This window comes from Poecilia formosa, unplaced genomic scaffold (assembly GCF_000485575.1).
Source record: "Poecilia formosa unplaced genomic scaffold, Poecilia_formosa-5.1.2 Scaffold274, whole genome shotgun sequence".
Taxonomy (NCBI): Eukaryota; Metazoa; Chordata; class Actinopteri; order Cyprinodontiformes; family Poeciliidae; genus Poecilia; species Poecilia formosa.
Genome location: NW_006800213.1, coordinates 1 through 18,757, shown reverse-complemented (window position 1 = coordinate 18,757; position 18,757 = coordinate 1). Strand labels below are relative to the sequence as shown.

The 18,757-nt window shown below is 36.8% G+C and overlaps 1 protein-coding gene across 1 annotated transcript; it reads right to left on the bottom strand.

Annotated features, from left to right (window-relative positions):
• Positions 1-4,410: 4,410 nt before the first annotated feature.
• Positions 4,411-11,721, bottom strand: LOC103151213 (attractin-like protein 1). The gene is made up of 3 exons (XM_007571142.2): positions 11,585-11,721; positions 7,791-7,905; positions 4,411-6,240 (listed from the first exon to the last, which is right to left on the bottom strand). The coding sequence occupies exons 1-3, from the start codon at positions 11,684-11,686 to the stop codon at positions 6,116-6,118; spliced, it is 342 nt and encodes a 113-aa protein (XP_007571204.2). The 5' UTR covers positions 11,687-11,721; the 3' UTR covers positions 4,411-6,115.
• Positions 11,722-18,757: the final 7,036 nt, after the last annotated feature.

The following is an 18,757-nucleotide window of genomic DNA, read 5'->3' as shown; positions in this document are numbered from 1 at the left end:
TAATGCAGTGCTTTGAGCTTGTTTACATTTTGTCAAGTTGCAACTTGACAAAATGAGATTTGACTTAAAATCTCAAACTTTCACAAACTTTGAGATTTTAAGTGACAGACCAACTAAAAGTAGTGTATATTTAGTAAGTGGGATGGAAAAGATTTGTGGTTTTAATATTTTTACAAACAAGTCTCTCAAGCGTACCACGTGTTCAACGCAACACACTTTTCAGATACTTATTTATACAAGATTTTGATAACCATGAATTCCAGTAACATACACTGAAGGTTGCTGTGATAAAGTATAAGGTTCTGCAAGGCACAATTATTTTTAAAATCTCTAACAATCAAAAGATGGAGATAACATTTAATGTTAAGCATGACAATATAATCATAAGACATTTTGGTTTACAGACTCAATAACAGACATATATCCTGGATCATGTCATCCTTCCTCCCCCCCCAAAAAGCCATTTTATCTCACCTTTCCATATAGAAGAAACTCCTGTAAACCAGGATTATAGGATGGCACCTGGCAGACACCCTACTATTGCCACTTAGATCATATCAGTCCCCGTGTGGAGTGACAGAAGCGGACAAGGACGCAACCTGCAGAGGACAGACTCGTCCCTGGACGGGGAGGGGGATGTGTACTGTCACCTGTTTTGGGAACAGTGATGGAATGCACGATCCAGAGAGAAAGCCAAAGATTTATTGGACGTCTCGCAGAAACAGAAGGACCAAAATGTCCACCTCATGTTCTGCACAAGAAAGAAACAGTCTGTCCATTTTATCAGGTGCTGAAGTATAAAGTACTCAATAGGCTTTACATGAAGCACACAAAATTGCAGGGTGGTAACTGTAATTGATTGCTTTTATACAGCAGGTTGTCTGGGGGCTGCAGGAGCAAGACTATAAAACAAACATACATTTAAGATTTTTATTAGTAATCGTTTTAAATCTGGTAGCAGTTTTCTTCCACTTCACTGTTATATGATACTTTGTGTTGGTCTATCGCATTAAATTCCAGTAAATTACCTGGAGGTTTGTGGTTGTAATGTGACAAAATGTGAAAAAGGTTAAGAGGAAGACATGTGCGAGGCACTGTGCAGTTCTGCAACTTCAAAAACTAAAAATTATATAAGATTATACCTTTATCGTTTTTTTTTTTTTGCACATTTTTGTCATTTTAAACCAGCAACATTATTCATGTGATTAAATTATTAGCTTCTGGGCTAATAATTTATAGTTTTTATCTTAGTTTCTAAATTAAAATTGCTTCTCTTGATAACTTCAACACATCAAATTCCAATTAATGTTGTCTTACTTCAGGTGATCGATGCCTTGAGACAATCAGCTGACATTAAGCCCATTGTAAATATTATTGCTCTCCAGATTTATTGTTCCCCTGCCACCAGGCTCTGAGCTCGGTAGGTTTCAACCCTTCCACACCCATAAAACCACTGCAAGTCTTCACCGTCCGGACGCTCTCCCTTGGCATGGATTAAAGCGGATCTTGATAAAACAGCACAATTACAGCCGCGGCACCTCATACCTAATTACTGCACCGCTGACCTCTCCTGCACCATTTTTCAGCCAGGCAGAACTTCTCAACCTTTTCTATTAACCAGGAGAGCAGAGGCAATTTCATTTTATTACTTTTGGGGGGTTTTATTGTGTCCAAATGTCAGTGTGTGTCTGACTTTTCACAGTAAACAACTATGAGTTACGTCAAGATACTTTACTTCACATCTTTTCAAATTTGTCCCATGGACAGAGATAAGAAATAATGGCTTCTTGATTGGATTAAATTGGGATTTTAGAGGAACAAACTTTTTTTTTAAGCTCTAAAATAGATGGATAAAGAAAACCGATTTAAGACTGCAGATAACCTTATGGATCTGTTTTTATCTTGATATTACAGAATATTATTAGCTCCTAAATGGTTAAAATAAAAAGTGAGATTCTTTTTGAAAAAAAAAAAAAAGATATCAAATCCACACAATAATTTTGCTGGAAGCAAAGAAAAAGAGTAATACTTTAATTAAAACATGCAAAATTTTAGAAATGTCCTGTGGGCACTGATTTGAACTTTTATTACGTTACCTAGAAATCAGCAAAGTAAAATAGTTCTAGTGAAAACATCCTCAATTATTAAATAACCAGTTTAAATACTGGCCAAATGGCAACATTTTAATATGTAATTAAAAATAAAGTAGCTTTTGAAGAAATAACTCAATGCTGAGTTACTTAAACACTCCTCTGCTGATACTGTTTACCGACCATTTAATTAGACTAATTGTTCCCACTTTAAGTCAGTTAAGATTACCAACAACATCTTTGCCATAAACGCCAAAATATGTAAAGATTTTTGTTTTTTCAAAATCAAAATTCACATGCATTTCTTTCATCTTTGGTATTAGCTTTAAAACGGTGTGAACTGGGTCCAATATTTTTTCTGGTCTTCCACAAGCTTGTGATAACAATTTGCTGTAAATTTGGCCCATTCTGCCAGACAACAAATGTTGGTCCATTGGTTTTATATTGTTTATACAATACTCTGTTACCACATTCAGCCCACATCTTCCTAAATATTTTTTTATTTAATTTGGGGGTTAATATACACATTTCAACCCAAACATGTTTTCTTCCTGAACAGTATGGCTAGACATTCCTGTGTTGGTCTTAATAAGCGTGCTAAACCTAAATAAAATAAAAATAAAAATACTACCTCTACTTGGGTAGTTTCTAAACCTTTTAGTCTCTGACTGACCTTTGTTGCAGGTCCTCTGATGGAATTTGCTTCCCACAAATCATATTTCTATGCTTGTCAGTCCAGATGATTTAAAAGGAAACCGTTTACATGAGAGTCAAAGATAACAAAGTTTACTAAATACATAGACTGAACCCATTGTGAAGTTAATACTCCATAGTCATATTGTGTAATATCACATCCGTCGTCTGTGTATGGTGTGCAGTATCATTTAAGGATCTCCTGCTGGTACTGAACGCTCCTGTAGGGCACTAGAAGCTTTTTTTTCTCCAAGAGCGGCTGCAGCTAATGGGTACAAAATAAGTGAAGATTCCTTAAAGTAGCACTTTGGCCAACTGCCTACATCCTTGCTCAAACACACAGCAATGACACTGGGGAAAAAAGAGCATGAACAATCTATAGGGAGTTAATACAATGAAGGACAAACCTCTCAACATCACGTTGAGCTTGGAAAAGACGAATGCAATGCTTTCTTTACTTCAAAATAAACACTGAAAGCACCAAGCTAATAAAAGGTAAAATACACGACGCATCCTTGCCACCAACTGCAAAGTAACAAAATGTGAAAAAGTTCAAGGGGGAAAGCAAAACACTATACGTGTTAAATGCAGTAAAAAGTATGTCTGGTAATTTTTTTCAATTCTTTTACTTAAATATACAGCAATACCTACAGGTTAAGTCTTGAATTTTAAAAGTTATTTTGTAATATTTGGGCTGCAGCAGTGCCTGAGGTTAGGGTATTGCTGGCCTGGAAACACAGGAAAGCGGACATTTTTTCCTATAGTATTGCATTTGACTGGTATAAACTTAGACAATGCTACACTGCATTGCTATTGGCTTGTAATTTCGAAACAAAAATAAATAGTAAGGCGAGTTTCCATTGCTTCCCACAAGAAAAAAGAGAGCAAAGGAAAAAAGCCAATGGAAGAACACAATTTCCCCACATTTGTGCCTTAAACATTTCTCTCCAGAAAAACTGATGAAGGAGCTAACAGGTGGTCTTTACTTCCCAAGCTAAAACCAAGTGCCTAAACTGTCCCAGCTAGCGAGTAACAAAGTGGGGAAAACATCAGAAAGGCAACACTGTCTAAATGATAAGCTAATTCCTCATACCACCGGTACCTAATGCGAGACCCGACAATAGACCAGACTCTAAACGGATGTAGCACCGGACCTGACACAGCGAACGTCAACGACTTACGGGTGCCCGACTCCAACCACAGGTACGCGACATTCATGGTTTCATTTATGAAGCTGAAAGCAGCACAAACCACTTCTTTGGTCAACTCTTTCCTCTTCCTCCGTTTGGTCCGCCTCATCTTCAATACACAAACGATATACAATATTGTAGTGCTCCGGTTCCAATGTAAAAGGCTTAACGTTACTCATTAATGTCTGGGCTGAACGGAGCTAGCACTGCTATGACCTAGCATATGTCATTTACCCAGAATGCATTGCAGCGCAAACGGTATGGTGACGCCCGAGTGCGAGTGACAATATTTATTTACATTTATAAAAACTGAACACCCTGCAGTATTTTTACTCTACTGTTTTTACATCTGCAGCAAATATTTATTATGGATCCATTTCAGAAAGACAAAAAAACATGTAACTTCAGTGAGAGATGGAAGAAAGTTTACTGCAAAGTTTTTTGTTTTGTTCTGATATTTCTTCTTTTAATTTTCTGGCATGTTGTCCATCTTTCCAATACACTGACGATGACTGATATGCAAGTTTGTCATCTGTTTCACAGAACAGCATGAGCCTGATTCCTGTGCAAAGACATGGTTAAAGGATTACTCTACAAACACAAAATAAAAATAAGAAAAAAACACATTAGCTGACATCATGAAATTCATCATGACTTCCGAGACACAAAGCAGGACAATGCCCAAACAGTTTATAAAGATGCACAAATAGAAAAAAAGGGGTTGACATTAGAACAAGTGGTTTGAAGTCAACGAGAATGTGCAAGAAAACAGGAATCTGTTAAATACAAAAACAGTAACAGAAAAGTTCCTCACTAGTGTAGCAAACCGATAATTTATTATAGATATAATAGTATCAGGTGACAAGGCCTGAAATTAACAAAAGGTTTTCACCAGTTTCATAAAAATATGACAAAAAAAAAATGTGAAAGAAGACGCACATTTGTTCCAACGAGACACTGTACAGCTGAGAAGCTCCTTTAGATCTTCATGCTCCCATCTGAGCTCATGAAGAGCCAAGGCATTCTTATTATTAGCACAACTCATTGTACTTAAAAGGTGAAATAAAGTTATAGCTTCTTTTTTTTTTCCATATAAAACTTACAAAACAAACTAGTAAACAGCTACAAGAGCAGGACTTCTCTGGAGCAGCCTCTTAAAACGTCCACCATCCCAATCTCAGTTCAAAAGTGTCAAAACGTCCAAAACTTTTCATTAGAAACTACAGTAACTTCAGTGTTTTTTCTGTTTATTGAACAGTGACTACACTGAGAAAAAAAAAGAACATAAGTACATTTTTCCCAAATAAAATGCATCAAACTTGTTCTAGAATTTCATGCCATAATTCAATGACGAATGATTTGTTTGTGGCTCCTTCACCTCTTCATCTGGCATGTCACGAGAACGGACTCTCTCCTCTGCAGCATTAGTTCATGTATCCCACAGAAAATACAGACTTTAGCTTTTACTTGGTGGAGGAGTCTTATGCAAACGAACAATTATGCTTAGAAATTGCAGAAAATGCTCAAGTTGTCATGGTTTGCAATATAATTGTGGGTTGTTAAGTTGAGACCTTTTCAAGTCTAAATTCTTTACAACAAAAAAAAATGACAAACCAGGAAAATCTGAATGATTTGGCACCCAAATGTACCACTTACGGGTGCACAAAAGAAAAGTAAAAAATTATACAGGGTGCACATATTGGACATCTAATAACTGGTTTTGATCGTATGAGGAAATTTGGTCAGCTTGTGACATTCCCAAATGCGCATTTACATTTCCTTCATGTTTTGCAAATAAAAAAACCTTCATCAGTCGTACTTCAATGAGTCTGGATCTGCCATAATATGTGGAAAACATAACAGATGTTCGTTAAATGTAGACTGAGCTGTCCGAGCGAAAGTGAAGAAACTGAAGCCTGGCCTGGATCGGTCGCTGCCGTGGATTTCTGATGTCGGCATATTCGGAAATGACGGACTGCGCTCACGCGAAGTGGGAGCTGTAGTGGTGAATGTTAGCAGCCAAAACAAATCTCCTACAAGTCACTTAGGCATGTCAAGTCTGTGGAAAGGCTTCCAGTTGCGGGACCTGAGACATGCTGGAATGACATGGCGGTCGGTCAGAAACGTAACCGCCGGATGGAGTCAGACGCAGGTCCCTTGGTGAGCTGGAGGAAGGGCTTTTCGGTTCTTTAAAGCTTGGGACTTGTCCTTGAAATCTAATGGCTTCTGTTGTGAGATGTCTACCAACGCACTGGCGACAATTAGTCCTGCAGTAAAGGAAAACAGAGAAACGCATGAGGTTAGATAGAAAGAAATGTATTTATTGATCATGTACAACTGAAGAAAACCCAAATAAATGGAAAAGGACAGTGTGATTTTGTTCATTAGGTCAGAGGAGAATTTTAATTGGCAACTTATAATAAAGAAGTAAAATGTTGCTCAATTTGAATACAATAGAGATGTCTATAAGTATACGTTTTGTGGTTTGACATTTCCTCTACCAACTATAAAACTTGCCGTGTTCAAACTTTTTACAGTTTCTCTGTAAAACTGTAACTCTGTGTAACAGAGTTAATTCTCTGTGTAACAGGATTAACTGTTACACAGAGGAAGAAAGCCAGTTTTTCTATATTTTACTGATATTTGTGTCATTCGGTTGTGGAAAAACAATACAGAATTTATTTCATACAAAAAAAACCTAAAAACTGTATTTGTTATATGTGTAATTAAGAAAAATGTTGGTTCTGCACTGCTTTGCTAAATTATTAAGAGCCAGTGTAGAAGGTTGCAGACTCCTGCTTTGGACCAGAAAGGACCTTTTCACCTTTTTCTACCAGACTTTGTCCTTCCACTCAACATTCCAATAATGTGCTTGGATATCTCAGATGATCTTTTGTTGCTTTACTAACTGCCAAATCAGCAGTCTTTCATATGACAGCGTATCTATAACAATATACTTCTCAAGTGATAGATCAATTAATAATTATTTCCCATCCTCTTTTATTCACTGGTAATGTTATTTTAACTGTTTTCTAGTGTTTTATCAGCTTCATCATCAAGATGTTTTTTTATTGGTTTGACAATCTGTTTTACAAAGGGGGAAAAATATGGCTAATTGTGCAAAATAATTACTTTTGATACATCTCTTTTGTAAAGGGTAAGCTGACATGAAATTTAATCAAAGATAAAAGGCTTCACAAAAACTATTTCAGCAAAAACAGTCAACGATGGGCGAAGGATAAAGCAGCTTTTTTTATGAGGTGACATTTGACGACTGCTGCCAAGCCTGACAAGATGCACTGCAGCAATACTGACAAGCAAATCAGAGCAAGAAATGAAATAAAACATAATCCGAGTACTGACAATCTAATATTTACTCTGTCAGTGAGATCATCTACAACTTAAGAATGTGTTTTCTCATCAGTCATCTTTTATAACTCAGTGGTGATGTTTTTGTTTTTACTCAGAGGACTCCAGCATCTGGTCAACAATATCCATTTGGCAAGAACAAATGAAAAGCTTGACCAATCTTCCAAGTAAATCCTCCCTCTCTCTCAGGCGGGAAATCTCATAATTCATTTATTAGTGCCTCAATTAAAAAGTAAAACAATATTGCTTCAGGCTGCACTCATTGCCCAGTTTGCTTGTCAAAAGTTAAATAATTAGTGCAATAAGTGCAGTACGTGTAACACGCCTAACTTCTCTACGCTGGATAATGATCCACCGTGATGATTATGATTGTGGTCTTAATTCAGATCGCATTCTTTGGGACCGATTTCAGAGAAATGTGATTCACGTGTCAGTGTGAGCTGTTTACCTGACTGTCCAGGTGGAGGCAGGTCAGAAAATCCAGACGGGAGACGCATGAGGACAGTTAGCACAGCAGCCTTCCCTCCAAAACATGGCTCCATTGCAACTGGTTTAGGCGCGCCCTTAAAAGCAACAAAAGAAAAAACACAAATTAACAGAATTTTAATACTAATCAAGATTTTGTTCTTCTAAATCCAATAATATGGGTTAAAAAAAGAAGTAGTGTTTTTGTTCTCGACAGACAGCATCAATAACTGCAATAATGAATTAAACAGCTTTCTCTGCTGGATAATACACCCTTGCTTTACCAACTAAAGCTGAAATCAATTTTACTTTCTGCTCTGGCTCAAGTGATGCTTTATTTATTTTTTTTTAAAGGAACCAGCTGACCAAAAGTCACTCATGTCATCTGATGGAGCTGCTGCATTTAAGTCAAGACGCCCTCCTCGTGAGACAAATGGTTTGATTGGTCACACAACAAAAACACTTGTGTCCCTGTCAGACAGTCAGAGTGCCGAGGCGATGACCTACCCCTCAGACGTAATGGCCAGAACTGCTCGTATCAAGCGTGAAAAACATGTCATCCTGATAATGAATGTCAAGGGTTTCACAGCATGCTTTGGATGAAAGGACAGAAATTGTTGAGAAACGACGTGTCTCTGAATAGAAATGCATTTTTTCCCCCTTTCTCTGCCTGATGGTGTTTAAAGTAGAAACAGCAAAGTCAGAGTGAAAATAATAATAACTTTTAAGTCCCTAGTAGTATTGATATTTTTAAGAAGGTTCTTGTGAAATTCGCTTTGAAAGCCAGATCTTTAGATAATCTATAGATAAACACTAATAGAAACTGAAATAATTACTATAACTGAATTCTTGTCTTTTAATTTCTAGTAAAAGACACATTGCACTTTTGCATCCATCAGACAATTTTAAATGCCATGATCTCAGAAGAACTGCATGTTTTTTAATTTGTTTTTGTCTTCTCAAACCACAAAATTATAAATGTTGCTCTTTAATCATTTTGATATTTAACAGACCATTACTGCGTTGCACATATATTTGTAAAGCTAAAAAAAAACTATTAGTGTTAAGTCCAATAGGATTCTGAAGGTCAACAGCTGTAGTGCTATTAGTGTTTTCAAAATATGAACAGTTTTAAATTCAAATCAGTTTCCTTTTTAGTCACACAACCAGTCTTCTTTCTGCCACCAATGTGTCAAACATTTTGGTTAAGATTATTCAAAGCCTATTTAGATATTTTGCATTTGTAACATGGTCATTCATAACTCCAAAGCTCATAAACACACAAGCACAAACATGCTAATACATGCAAACACACAACTAAACAGGCGGTATGAGCTCTCTTTCCAGGACTGACGGGTCTCATCAATCAAACTAGCTGTTCATTACTGGTTCCATATGTCGAGTGCCTGCCATTTTGGTCTGCAGTTTGCAGGCCCGAGTCTCTCTGTCCAGCAGCTGCTGACATCTTGGTCACTAAAAGCGGAGCCCGACTTGGAGGTTTAAGCCAAGCAAGTGGAAAAAATGGGCAAAAAGGTTGCTGGGCTCTTCTCAAAGCAGTTGGAAAAGTAGAGATGCTGATGACATATATGGAGAGATTAGCGCTTATGGCTCAGTCATACTGGACCTGAATGTTTCAGTAAGTCGGAAACTTTCTGAGAGACTAACATGGCGAGACAACTTTTCTTGATTGTGCTCAAATTCATTTGAGAAAGTGCTCTAAAATGTAGTAGTTGAAGCAGAAACGGAGCAGTAAATAAAGCCAGTGTCCTCTGTGTCACCAAAATAAAATGTGCAACAGTTAAGTGGAAGCAGATGTTGACTTATTAGCTGACACAGAGCAGAATTAGGTTGTTTTGAGAGTTTCCCTCCAGTTCATCAATCATCTAACATATCTGTAAGTCATCCAAAAGTGCAACTGAATATTCAAAATGTGTACACATTCAACTTTTAAATACATTTCTAAAAGTTGAGCTAAAAAACATTTTAGCTCAAAGGTTATGTGGCAGTTATCAGATAAATACTTCAACTAATGAGCAATTCTTTATTTAAGGTTGCAAGCTGTGGCGCTGCTACAACAAACGCATTCCAGTTTACCGCTGCAAATAAGGTTTCGGCTTTGCCTTTGGATCAAAATGTAATAATAATAATAATAATTTAAAAAAACATTCTGGATATTTGTCACATTTCAGAATATTTCCTGTTAGCTTTACAGAGATCAGAAAATGTCACTTTGGTGCAAAGGAACACAAAAAACCTTATGTGATCATAAGCAATTTCGTACTTTTACGTTTTGCCTTCTGTGTTCCTCAAAATTAAACCATAAAATAAAATGTTAATGAAGTCAGAATTGTTTCTGTCCACATCTCAGTTGATCATAAAAAAATAATTTTTATCCTCCAGTAGCATGTAAAACTCTAAAATGTGACCAAGTGGGAAAATGTGGCAGAAACACATATGTTCTTAAAGCAGAACCATGAGGTACGCCACACCAAGAAGGTGCGGACGACATGTTTTTACTAAGATAAATACAAAACGAAAATCTAACAAAAACAAGAGCATGAATTCCTGAGAGTTTGCTCTTATCTAAAAAAAATCTGATTAAACGTCAAAAACCCTACACTCTCTAGAAAAGGTAAAAACCCCTGAACAATTATGTTTTTAATGAAAAGATAAATGGCAATTTAAGCTTCAATTCTTTTGGATGGGATGGATTTAAGGTCAGTTTCTGTTCTGCCTTATTGCTACTAGGAGCATTATTGTGTAAACTCCTTGTTTTGCCAGTAAATAGGTGTGGATTTTTCAAGATTCAAGCATAAAACCTACATCAATTGTGTTCCCTAAATGCTCTCTGGTGACTGTTAGGTATGCCATTTAATGTGCCTCACAAAAAACACTTGAGATATTTATGAGAAGGCTAGAATAGAACAAACACCATACAGACCTACATTAGAGTGACAAGTATGCAATTAAAACTACACTTTAATCAAGAAAAAAACAGGCCGTTTCCAGCAGCATTCTGATCCAGACGGTGCGATGCACTCACAGAGCCGAGAAGCATTGTTTTTCCTCCTCTTTTTCGCTTTACATTGCCCTTCAAAACACCATAATGCTGTGTGAGTACCACTCAGCAGAACGCTCGGCGCTAATGTGTTGCCTCTTTGCAGGTTGCCACAGAGATTTTATTTCTTGCAGGAGCAGGTGACACAGAGCCCGAACCAGGCTGAGAAATCACCACCGGTCCCTCAGATCTTATTTTGGGGACGTATCTCTTCATCTTACTTTAAACCAAGCAATACAGCATATAACCTGGAGCCCTATGTTGGACTTGGAGCCAGACATTCCCATTTGTTTGAGAAGTATGAACAAAACAGGACTGCCTGGACAGTCTCATATACCTCTAAACAGAGGTATATGACAGAGAGAAAGTGACAGTAATAAACGAATAGAGACCAATTTTAGAGCAAATCAAGGCACAAAAAAAAAGAAGAAAAAAAACTGAAGCAGTTTGAATACCTCAAAGAAATCATCACTGATTTCTTTTTGACATGAAAACTGGGGGAAAATTATTTGGATGACTTCATCATAATAGCTTTTAATTATGTAGAATTAGAGTAACAACATATTTTCTATCTCTTTGAAAGAAGAAGAAGTCAAGGGTGTACAAGTTGAAAGAATATTGTTGCTATTTCTACATTTTGTATTTTGTAAATCAAAGTAAAAAAAATAAAAGAACCCATACAATAAAAATGTTGCACGAAATGTGGGATTTAGACTCACATCAACCAAAGGCTGCAGGACTTCTGTTAGCTCTCCTCTGGCATCCAGCGAAACGGCGACGGATGCAAATGGACGACTGGCCATCTGCTGGCGCTCTCTCATCAGCTGCTGTAGAAACAAACAGATGAAACGTGAACAAAACACAGCAAACGTGATATTAAACATTTAACACATGTTCAGTGCCGTTAATACAAACTCTTCACCAGAATTATAACGCCAGCGCTACATTACTATGATCGCTTAACGATTTTTCTCCAAAGAGCTTCAAGTTAAAGATGAAACACTCTTTTTTCCAATTAGCAAAGCAAGATCACTGTTAATTGTTTTGTGTTTGTTTGGTAGAATTTAAGACTAAAACAGATGGATATGAGAAAAACAAACATTTATGCACAAAATTAATTTGCTTGGCAGCTGCTACTCCTTGAGCAGAATTGAAGAGTTCCTGCACAGTCTGGAAAAGCATAGGAAATGAAAACATGAGCAGGGGAAAATACTCCTATTTTCAGACTTTATTCTTTTTGTCCAAGTGTTGGATCCATCCATCTTATGTTCTCTGCTTCTTTCCTTACTTTATACATCCCTCCTCCCTTGCCACCTTTATTGCTTCCTTGTTTCCCATCTGCTTTCCTTGCATTTTCTCTCTTGCATCCTACTTATGTTGCTTCTTCCTCTCCTTCCTTCCCAGTGCACTACCTCCATTCCTTATGTACTCCTACTCGTCCTTCCTACATCTCTTCTTTCTATTTACCTGACTTTGCTTCATCTATTTCTCATCTTTTTTGTGTTGTTCAAAATTTTGAAGAAAATAATCAGTCATTCATTCTTTCTCTTCCACTCGTGCAAAGTGACAAGCAAATCTGAAGGCGTTCTCAGATCCCTGATCTGAATAAATCTTTCGACAGATTTCAAATGAAATGGCAATTAAGGCAGCAAAAAAACCTCAACCGGAGAAACATTTGCGACATAAATAAATGGAAATATCACATGAAAAAGCAGAAGAAAATAGAAAAAATAAAACAAATTTTCAACAAAACCCTGCCTTAAAAGAAATTGTAAAATTGCCTGGTTTTACACAATACTCACAATACCAATCATTCTGACCAAAATCCCCCCAAACTCCCAAATTTAGTAGCTACTAAAATGCAAAAGGGACATTATGTACTTTTCTTAACCCCACCAACATACCTGAATCAATACGTAAAATTAAAACTATGAGTAGTAATTGATTGGTTAATGAGTCAGCAACTACAAGAGAACTGTGATTAGGTATCTGGATCACATGGAGACTTGATTTCTGTTGCCTAGATTGAGCAGAAAATGCATTTTTTCCCCCGACTAATCAATACTGTACAACAACTAATGCCACACTATCATCAGCAGCACACCATCTGATCAATATCTAAGCAGGCACCAAGGACATGACTGATTGGTGTTGGGTTTGAGATGAGCTTAAGTGTGGCGCATTAAGATCTAATTGCATTTCAGATCACTAAAACCCTTTAGTAGGTTTTTTTTTAATGATAATTCTCATTACTGGTGCTTCTTCTGGACCTCTCCAAGTATCATTTAGAAAGTGAAATTGTACAAAAAAGCGTCTATTTGGAACGTCTGGAACGTCTATTTTTTCCTAAGCAAATTATCAAAAACAGATGCACATTTGATCATATTTTCAGGTAACACACATTGCATTCAAATTGGATCTAATCAAAGACCATAGAAATGCATCAGATCCTTTGAATGTATATTTATTTACCCCATTTTAACCTCCTTAGCTCTATTCTATAGTTTTTAAATGTTCAAAAATATTGGAATTTTCTTAAAATGCACATTGGTCCCTTGAGTTAAAGTTTGTGAAAAATGAATAAATCTATTATCATTTGCCAAAAAATTCTGAAAATGTGGTTAAAAAAGCTAAAAGTATCAACACCTACTGAGATGTATCGTGACAGAAAAGTGCAACAAATTATTTGTTTTCACACTTATTTTTCTGTAGACAATTCAAATTAACGGCTTACAAATAACAGGTCAACATAAACATTATATCTGGTTCCTAAATTAAATTGAAAAAGTCTGATTTTTTTTTTATTTTTTTAGGTTATATAAAAGGACAGACTGACCTGAAAAATGTGGGGATTCTGTCTAGACAATATTGAAAATATAATATGGCAAACATGTCAGTATTATCAATAAATGCCGCATGGTGTAAAAGGTTAATAATGATTTGTATTTACCATTTCAAACCTGAATTTTGTTGTAAACTTCTGCCTCAAAAAGTTTTTGTTAAAGACTTTCCCACACTCAGTATAAATAATAGATCAACTTTAATAAGAATGTGCTTTTTAGGCTCTGAGGCCTCTTATAGTCTCATTCCTGAACACAATGTTCTCCTTGAGGTTGGACTGACCCTGACAATTCTCGTCTCTGGACCCCCAACCTTTGACACGGAGCATAATTTAGTATTCATTGGTCTGGCTGTTAATTAGCAAAAAATATTAAGAGGTCTATAGAGGTTGACAAGTGAAAAATGAACAGGTGAGAAAGTGACCACTTGAATCAGTGTCTAGGTGTTTATCAAAGACAAATGGCAAAAAGACAAAGTCAGGCTATTATAATGACTCTTTTTGCTCTGCAATTCTTCAGTAGCAGCCACAAGTTAGACAGCTTAAGTCATTTATGGTTTTATATTAAAATACAGATCTTTACTGAAACATTTTAACTCAAAAATACTTTGTTGATCCCAAAGACAAATTAAATGATTAAATAAGAATTCCAAATGCTAACAAAAGTATCACAACTTCAACTATTTCACCTAACTTCTGTAGAAATAACCGCTGATGGCTTAAGGATCTCGCATATTTCCTTCAAAGTGTCAAAATCAGCTCTCACTGATGTGGATGCTTGAGGAAAATTGCGTCATTTTGTTCGTAGAGAGGGGCACCCGCGTCTCCTTCCTGGCACCAGACCCGGGTCAAACTATTTTGACTGAGCTCTGTGCAAAGTGACGTGTGATTGGTCAGATGGTTGTTGCCATGTTTTGTGCAGAAATGCGCTCTGACAACCATGTTAATATTTTGTTTCAACTAGAAGCTTCCACTATGTGTTTTTTGTATACAAAGGAGACATGAGAGGTGAGGACTTGTGTACATTTGAACAGTTCCTAACTAAACTACTAGGCCTGCCACGATAAGAAATTTTGCCAGACGATAAATTATCCCAGAACCTATTGCGATAAACGATAATATTGTTGTTTTGAGACTGTTTTCAAGTAATATAATAGTAATAATGAAAGAATAACATAAGAACACTTTATCAAAGGTCAATAAACTTTACATTTTATGGACATTTAAACATTTGAACTGGAAAACATTTTCAAAGCCCAAAATATATTAAAACAATAGAAACAATAGATAAAATGAATATTTTTTTTTTTTAAATAGTCTTTCAAAAAGGAAAAGTTGAGACCAAAGCACCCGACTGAAGACCAGTTTTGGTAGAAAGAGAGAAAAGAGAAAAACAATAAATCAAGAAAATGAAAATTACTGAGTTTGTTTTAGTTTATCATGCACTCAATTGATTTACTGTTTATTTTGACAGGCCTAAGTAAAACCAACAAATGGCTAAAACTAATAGATAGAAGTTGAGACATTGTTAAACACTCAAAAAGCCATCTGCAGAAAATTGTGGCCCTTTCTCCATGACTGTTTCGTAAAATCAAAATAGAGCATGCAGGGAGGTTGGGGTGTCCCCCAGGTAGTCTGCGCCAAAAACTGCAAATACGTCCCACTACCACGTGACTGTGTGAACTGTCCAGCTTCGGATGAATGTGGGATACGTTGCCCTCCATGTGTGGGATGTGAATAACTATCAAATTATCTTTTATGTGATTAAAACATTAACGTAACATTTCTAAAGTAAAAATAATTAATTGGTCTTGTGCACTTTTACAATTTTAAATAGAAGTCAGTACAAGTCAGAATCATCCAAATAACTGGAAAATACCCTGGAAACGCTCTTTTTGTGCGATGAATCTATACAAGTCTAACTTTCTAAAAGGAGTCAATGGAATAAATATTTTTAATGATATTCTGGTTTATTTAGATGCAAGTACATCTTAAATGTTAAGCCTTTATTTAATCTAATGTGCCAACAAATAGAATTAAAGCATTTCGCAGACCCCACTCAGTGCCGTGGAAACATATCGGTACATGGTGAATAAGTGGAAAGTGGCGCTGCTTTGTTCAATCTGAAAACCTTCCCTCAGGGAGGTAGTGCTGAAAAAAAAAATAACAGCACCCACATGAAATTGACATTGATCACCTGATTGATTTTTCCTTTTTTAAACCTTATATCTGATGCCCGATGTTAAATTGTTGTACATCTCTGCCATTAAACATCAAAACCGACAATACAAAACCGATAGATTTGAGCTGCTGGGTCACAAAGGGTCAAAATGAAAAATGTTGCCCTTTTCAAAAAAGATAAACGCAGGATGGGAGGGCCCGGTGAGGTTGTTCCAAAACAAGAAAACAGCTCAAGGCTTATTACGGTTTCCAGCACAAAAAGCTTCAAATCCAACAACATTCATCCTAAATGTCAGATAGCAGTAATGTTATTTATCATGTTGCAGAATTCATTTTAACGCAGCAAAGCACAGCAAGAGCAAAGTCTAGCACCTGCCATCAGAAATGTGCCAAGAACGCAGCGGTTAAAAAGGACCAGCACAATACCTGAGAGACTGGAAATGAATGCTAAGTTAATGACAAAAGGCAAGGCTGAACTCTGTAAAACCAATTAACGTTTATGCAATGACAGACTGATTTTGTCTAGAGTACAAGCTGGAGCCATTCACAGTTTTGATAAGGGTGGGCTTGCAGCGCATTGCTATGCAACTTGATTAATTTGGCAAGTGAGGGCATGAATTATCTGTTGAGTGAATACAACATTTTGTTCCCTTCGTTGGGCTGTATAAAGGGGTGGGTGTCATCCCGCCTCTGAGCGTATTTCACACCGATGCAGGTCACACTGTCCCTTTCAAAGATCACCGGTTATACCCACAGGCTGGCTCCTTTAAAGTCAAACAATACATAAACATGCAGTCAAATGTACATACACCAGTGCTTTCCTCATAGCAAATACGTTGGAGGCAATTTACACCCTGCATGTGGCCGCTTGTTGGACAGTCTGAACACGTACTGCGATTAATGGACTTAAGATAACCAGATGAAGATATCCAGTGGTGTCCTGCCACACTTTCCAAAGCAGATATGACGCTGGAAAGGCTGAGGTGTTCTGTGTGGGCTAAGATATCAAATTCAGGAGCAGAATATTAATTAACGGGCCCAATTTCAATGTAAAGTGAGGGGCTAAATAGTGAAACAAAACATTTTCAAGGGCAACTTCTGAAGGATCCAAAAAGGTGCAAAATTATTTTGCACTTAAATGTTAATCTTGACAAATAAGAACAAGTGAGCTAACTTGACACTCGAAAAGGATTAGGAGGAAGATGATCTGATTTGAGTCCTAATTGTCCTCAGGGGGACATTCAAGCCTGAAAGCAAACACATTTACTTTAAGTCTGTAGAAATAAATAACAAAAAATACCTGGATTTGAAGATTTGGGAGTGAAGAGTTTGGACTAGTTGGTTTGTGAAAAAGTATTTCCGCACAGATTCCTTCTGTTTTTGCTGCTTTTATTTTCTTATTTTTCCTACACAGTTAAGACCAAAAATTAATTCCCAACTAATCTTTTCACTTGATAAACACCATTCTTCCTACTGGAAAGGATTTAGATGTTTGCTAGAATATACAAAAATATCCCATAGAGTTCAGCCACAAGAAAAAAAAGTTTCTATGTTCAACTTACAATATATTGATAAGATTTAAAATAAATGACTCATTTCCATTGCAGATTGTGAGCGTCTGGAAAATGCCAGGGTTATTCTATACCATAATGATCATCCTGATTATTTGGTAACAACTGATTTCATCAAATCAACATGGCGGGCGAAGAGTTTTGCCCGACGACAGCAAGAAAGCCCAGGATTGAACCGGCAACTCGCCGCTTGCGGGACAAACTCCTGCCATTGTCACCACAGTTGTAGAAAGAGGAGCAAAAGGACTCCCAGTTGAGAAGATAAAAAAGGCACAAGTATTGACCCCTGAGGCCTCCCACAAGTGAAAAAAGGTTAAAGACACACAACAAAACCAGACAACTAAAAATAAAACCACTTAAGAACTACAACAGATACCAACAGAAATGCAAGGACACTTATCAAGTAGAACGGGGGATTTAACGGACAGCAAGTATTCAAAATATTTAAGATGGAGACAAACAACACGGTGAAGCTAGTCGGCCATTTTAATTCTGGCTCTGAATGCCCCAGAAATCCAGCTAACGATAAAGAAACATCAGGTCCTCTATTAGGAGAACCAAAAGGACACAGCAATCCTGCAAGTCGTGCCTTCGTAATAATTCTCCACCGATGCATTGATGAGACTATATTGAGTAAATAATAAAGCCTTTGAAAATACAAACAACCCATCACCACTGAGCATCACAGTTGATTTTAAAAGGTCTGTCTTCGCATGTGTGTAAAAGACAGAGGAGCTGCATTAGATAAATCCATGTTTGTGTGTGTGTAACATCTTTGCAGCTCTCTCTTGTGAAATGTCAGCGCACCCCTTCTTTCTGTTTTCCCCCACAGGTAGCGTCAAAGAGGTCAGCCTTTGTCCTCCTATGTGGCATTTAGAGCTGTTGTGTCTTCCTCCCTGTGGTCCCTGCTTAAAATCCAAGTCCCATCACTTAACTTCAACCAAAATTATCCAAATTAACCGGCACAACCTCTGTTATCATGTCCCTTTAAACCTTAGACAAAAAAAATAAAGCCCTTATCTAATTATTGTTGTGGTGTGGAGGACATCCGGCTCTTTGGAGATAAAAAGTAATTAAAGGAATTGTTGTGTGGTTTCTAGAAATCCTTCAAAATTGTCCTCTATTCACAGCCAATTTTCAGAAATAGAATTTGAAATGACTGCTTGCTTAACTAGAGATCTTCCTAATGAAAATCTTACAGGACAAAAACCCAACCCCAAAGAAAATGTGCTTCAAATTCAAGTCAAACACAATCCCTAATTACAAATACCTTTAGCACCAGGAAGCCAGTTAAAAAAAAA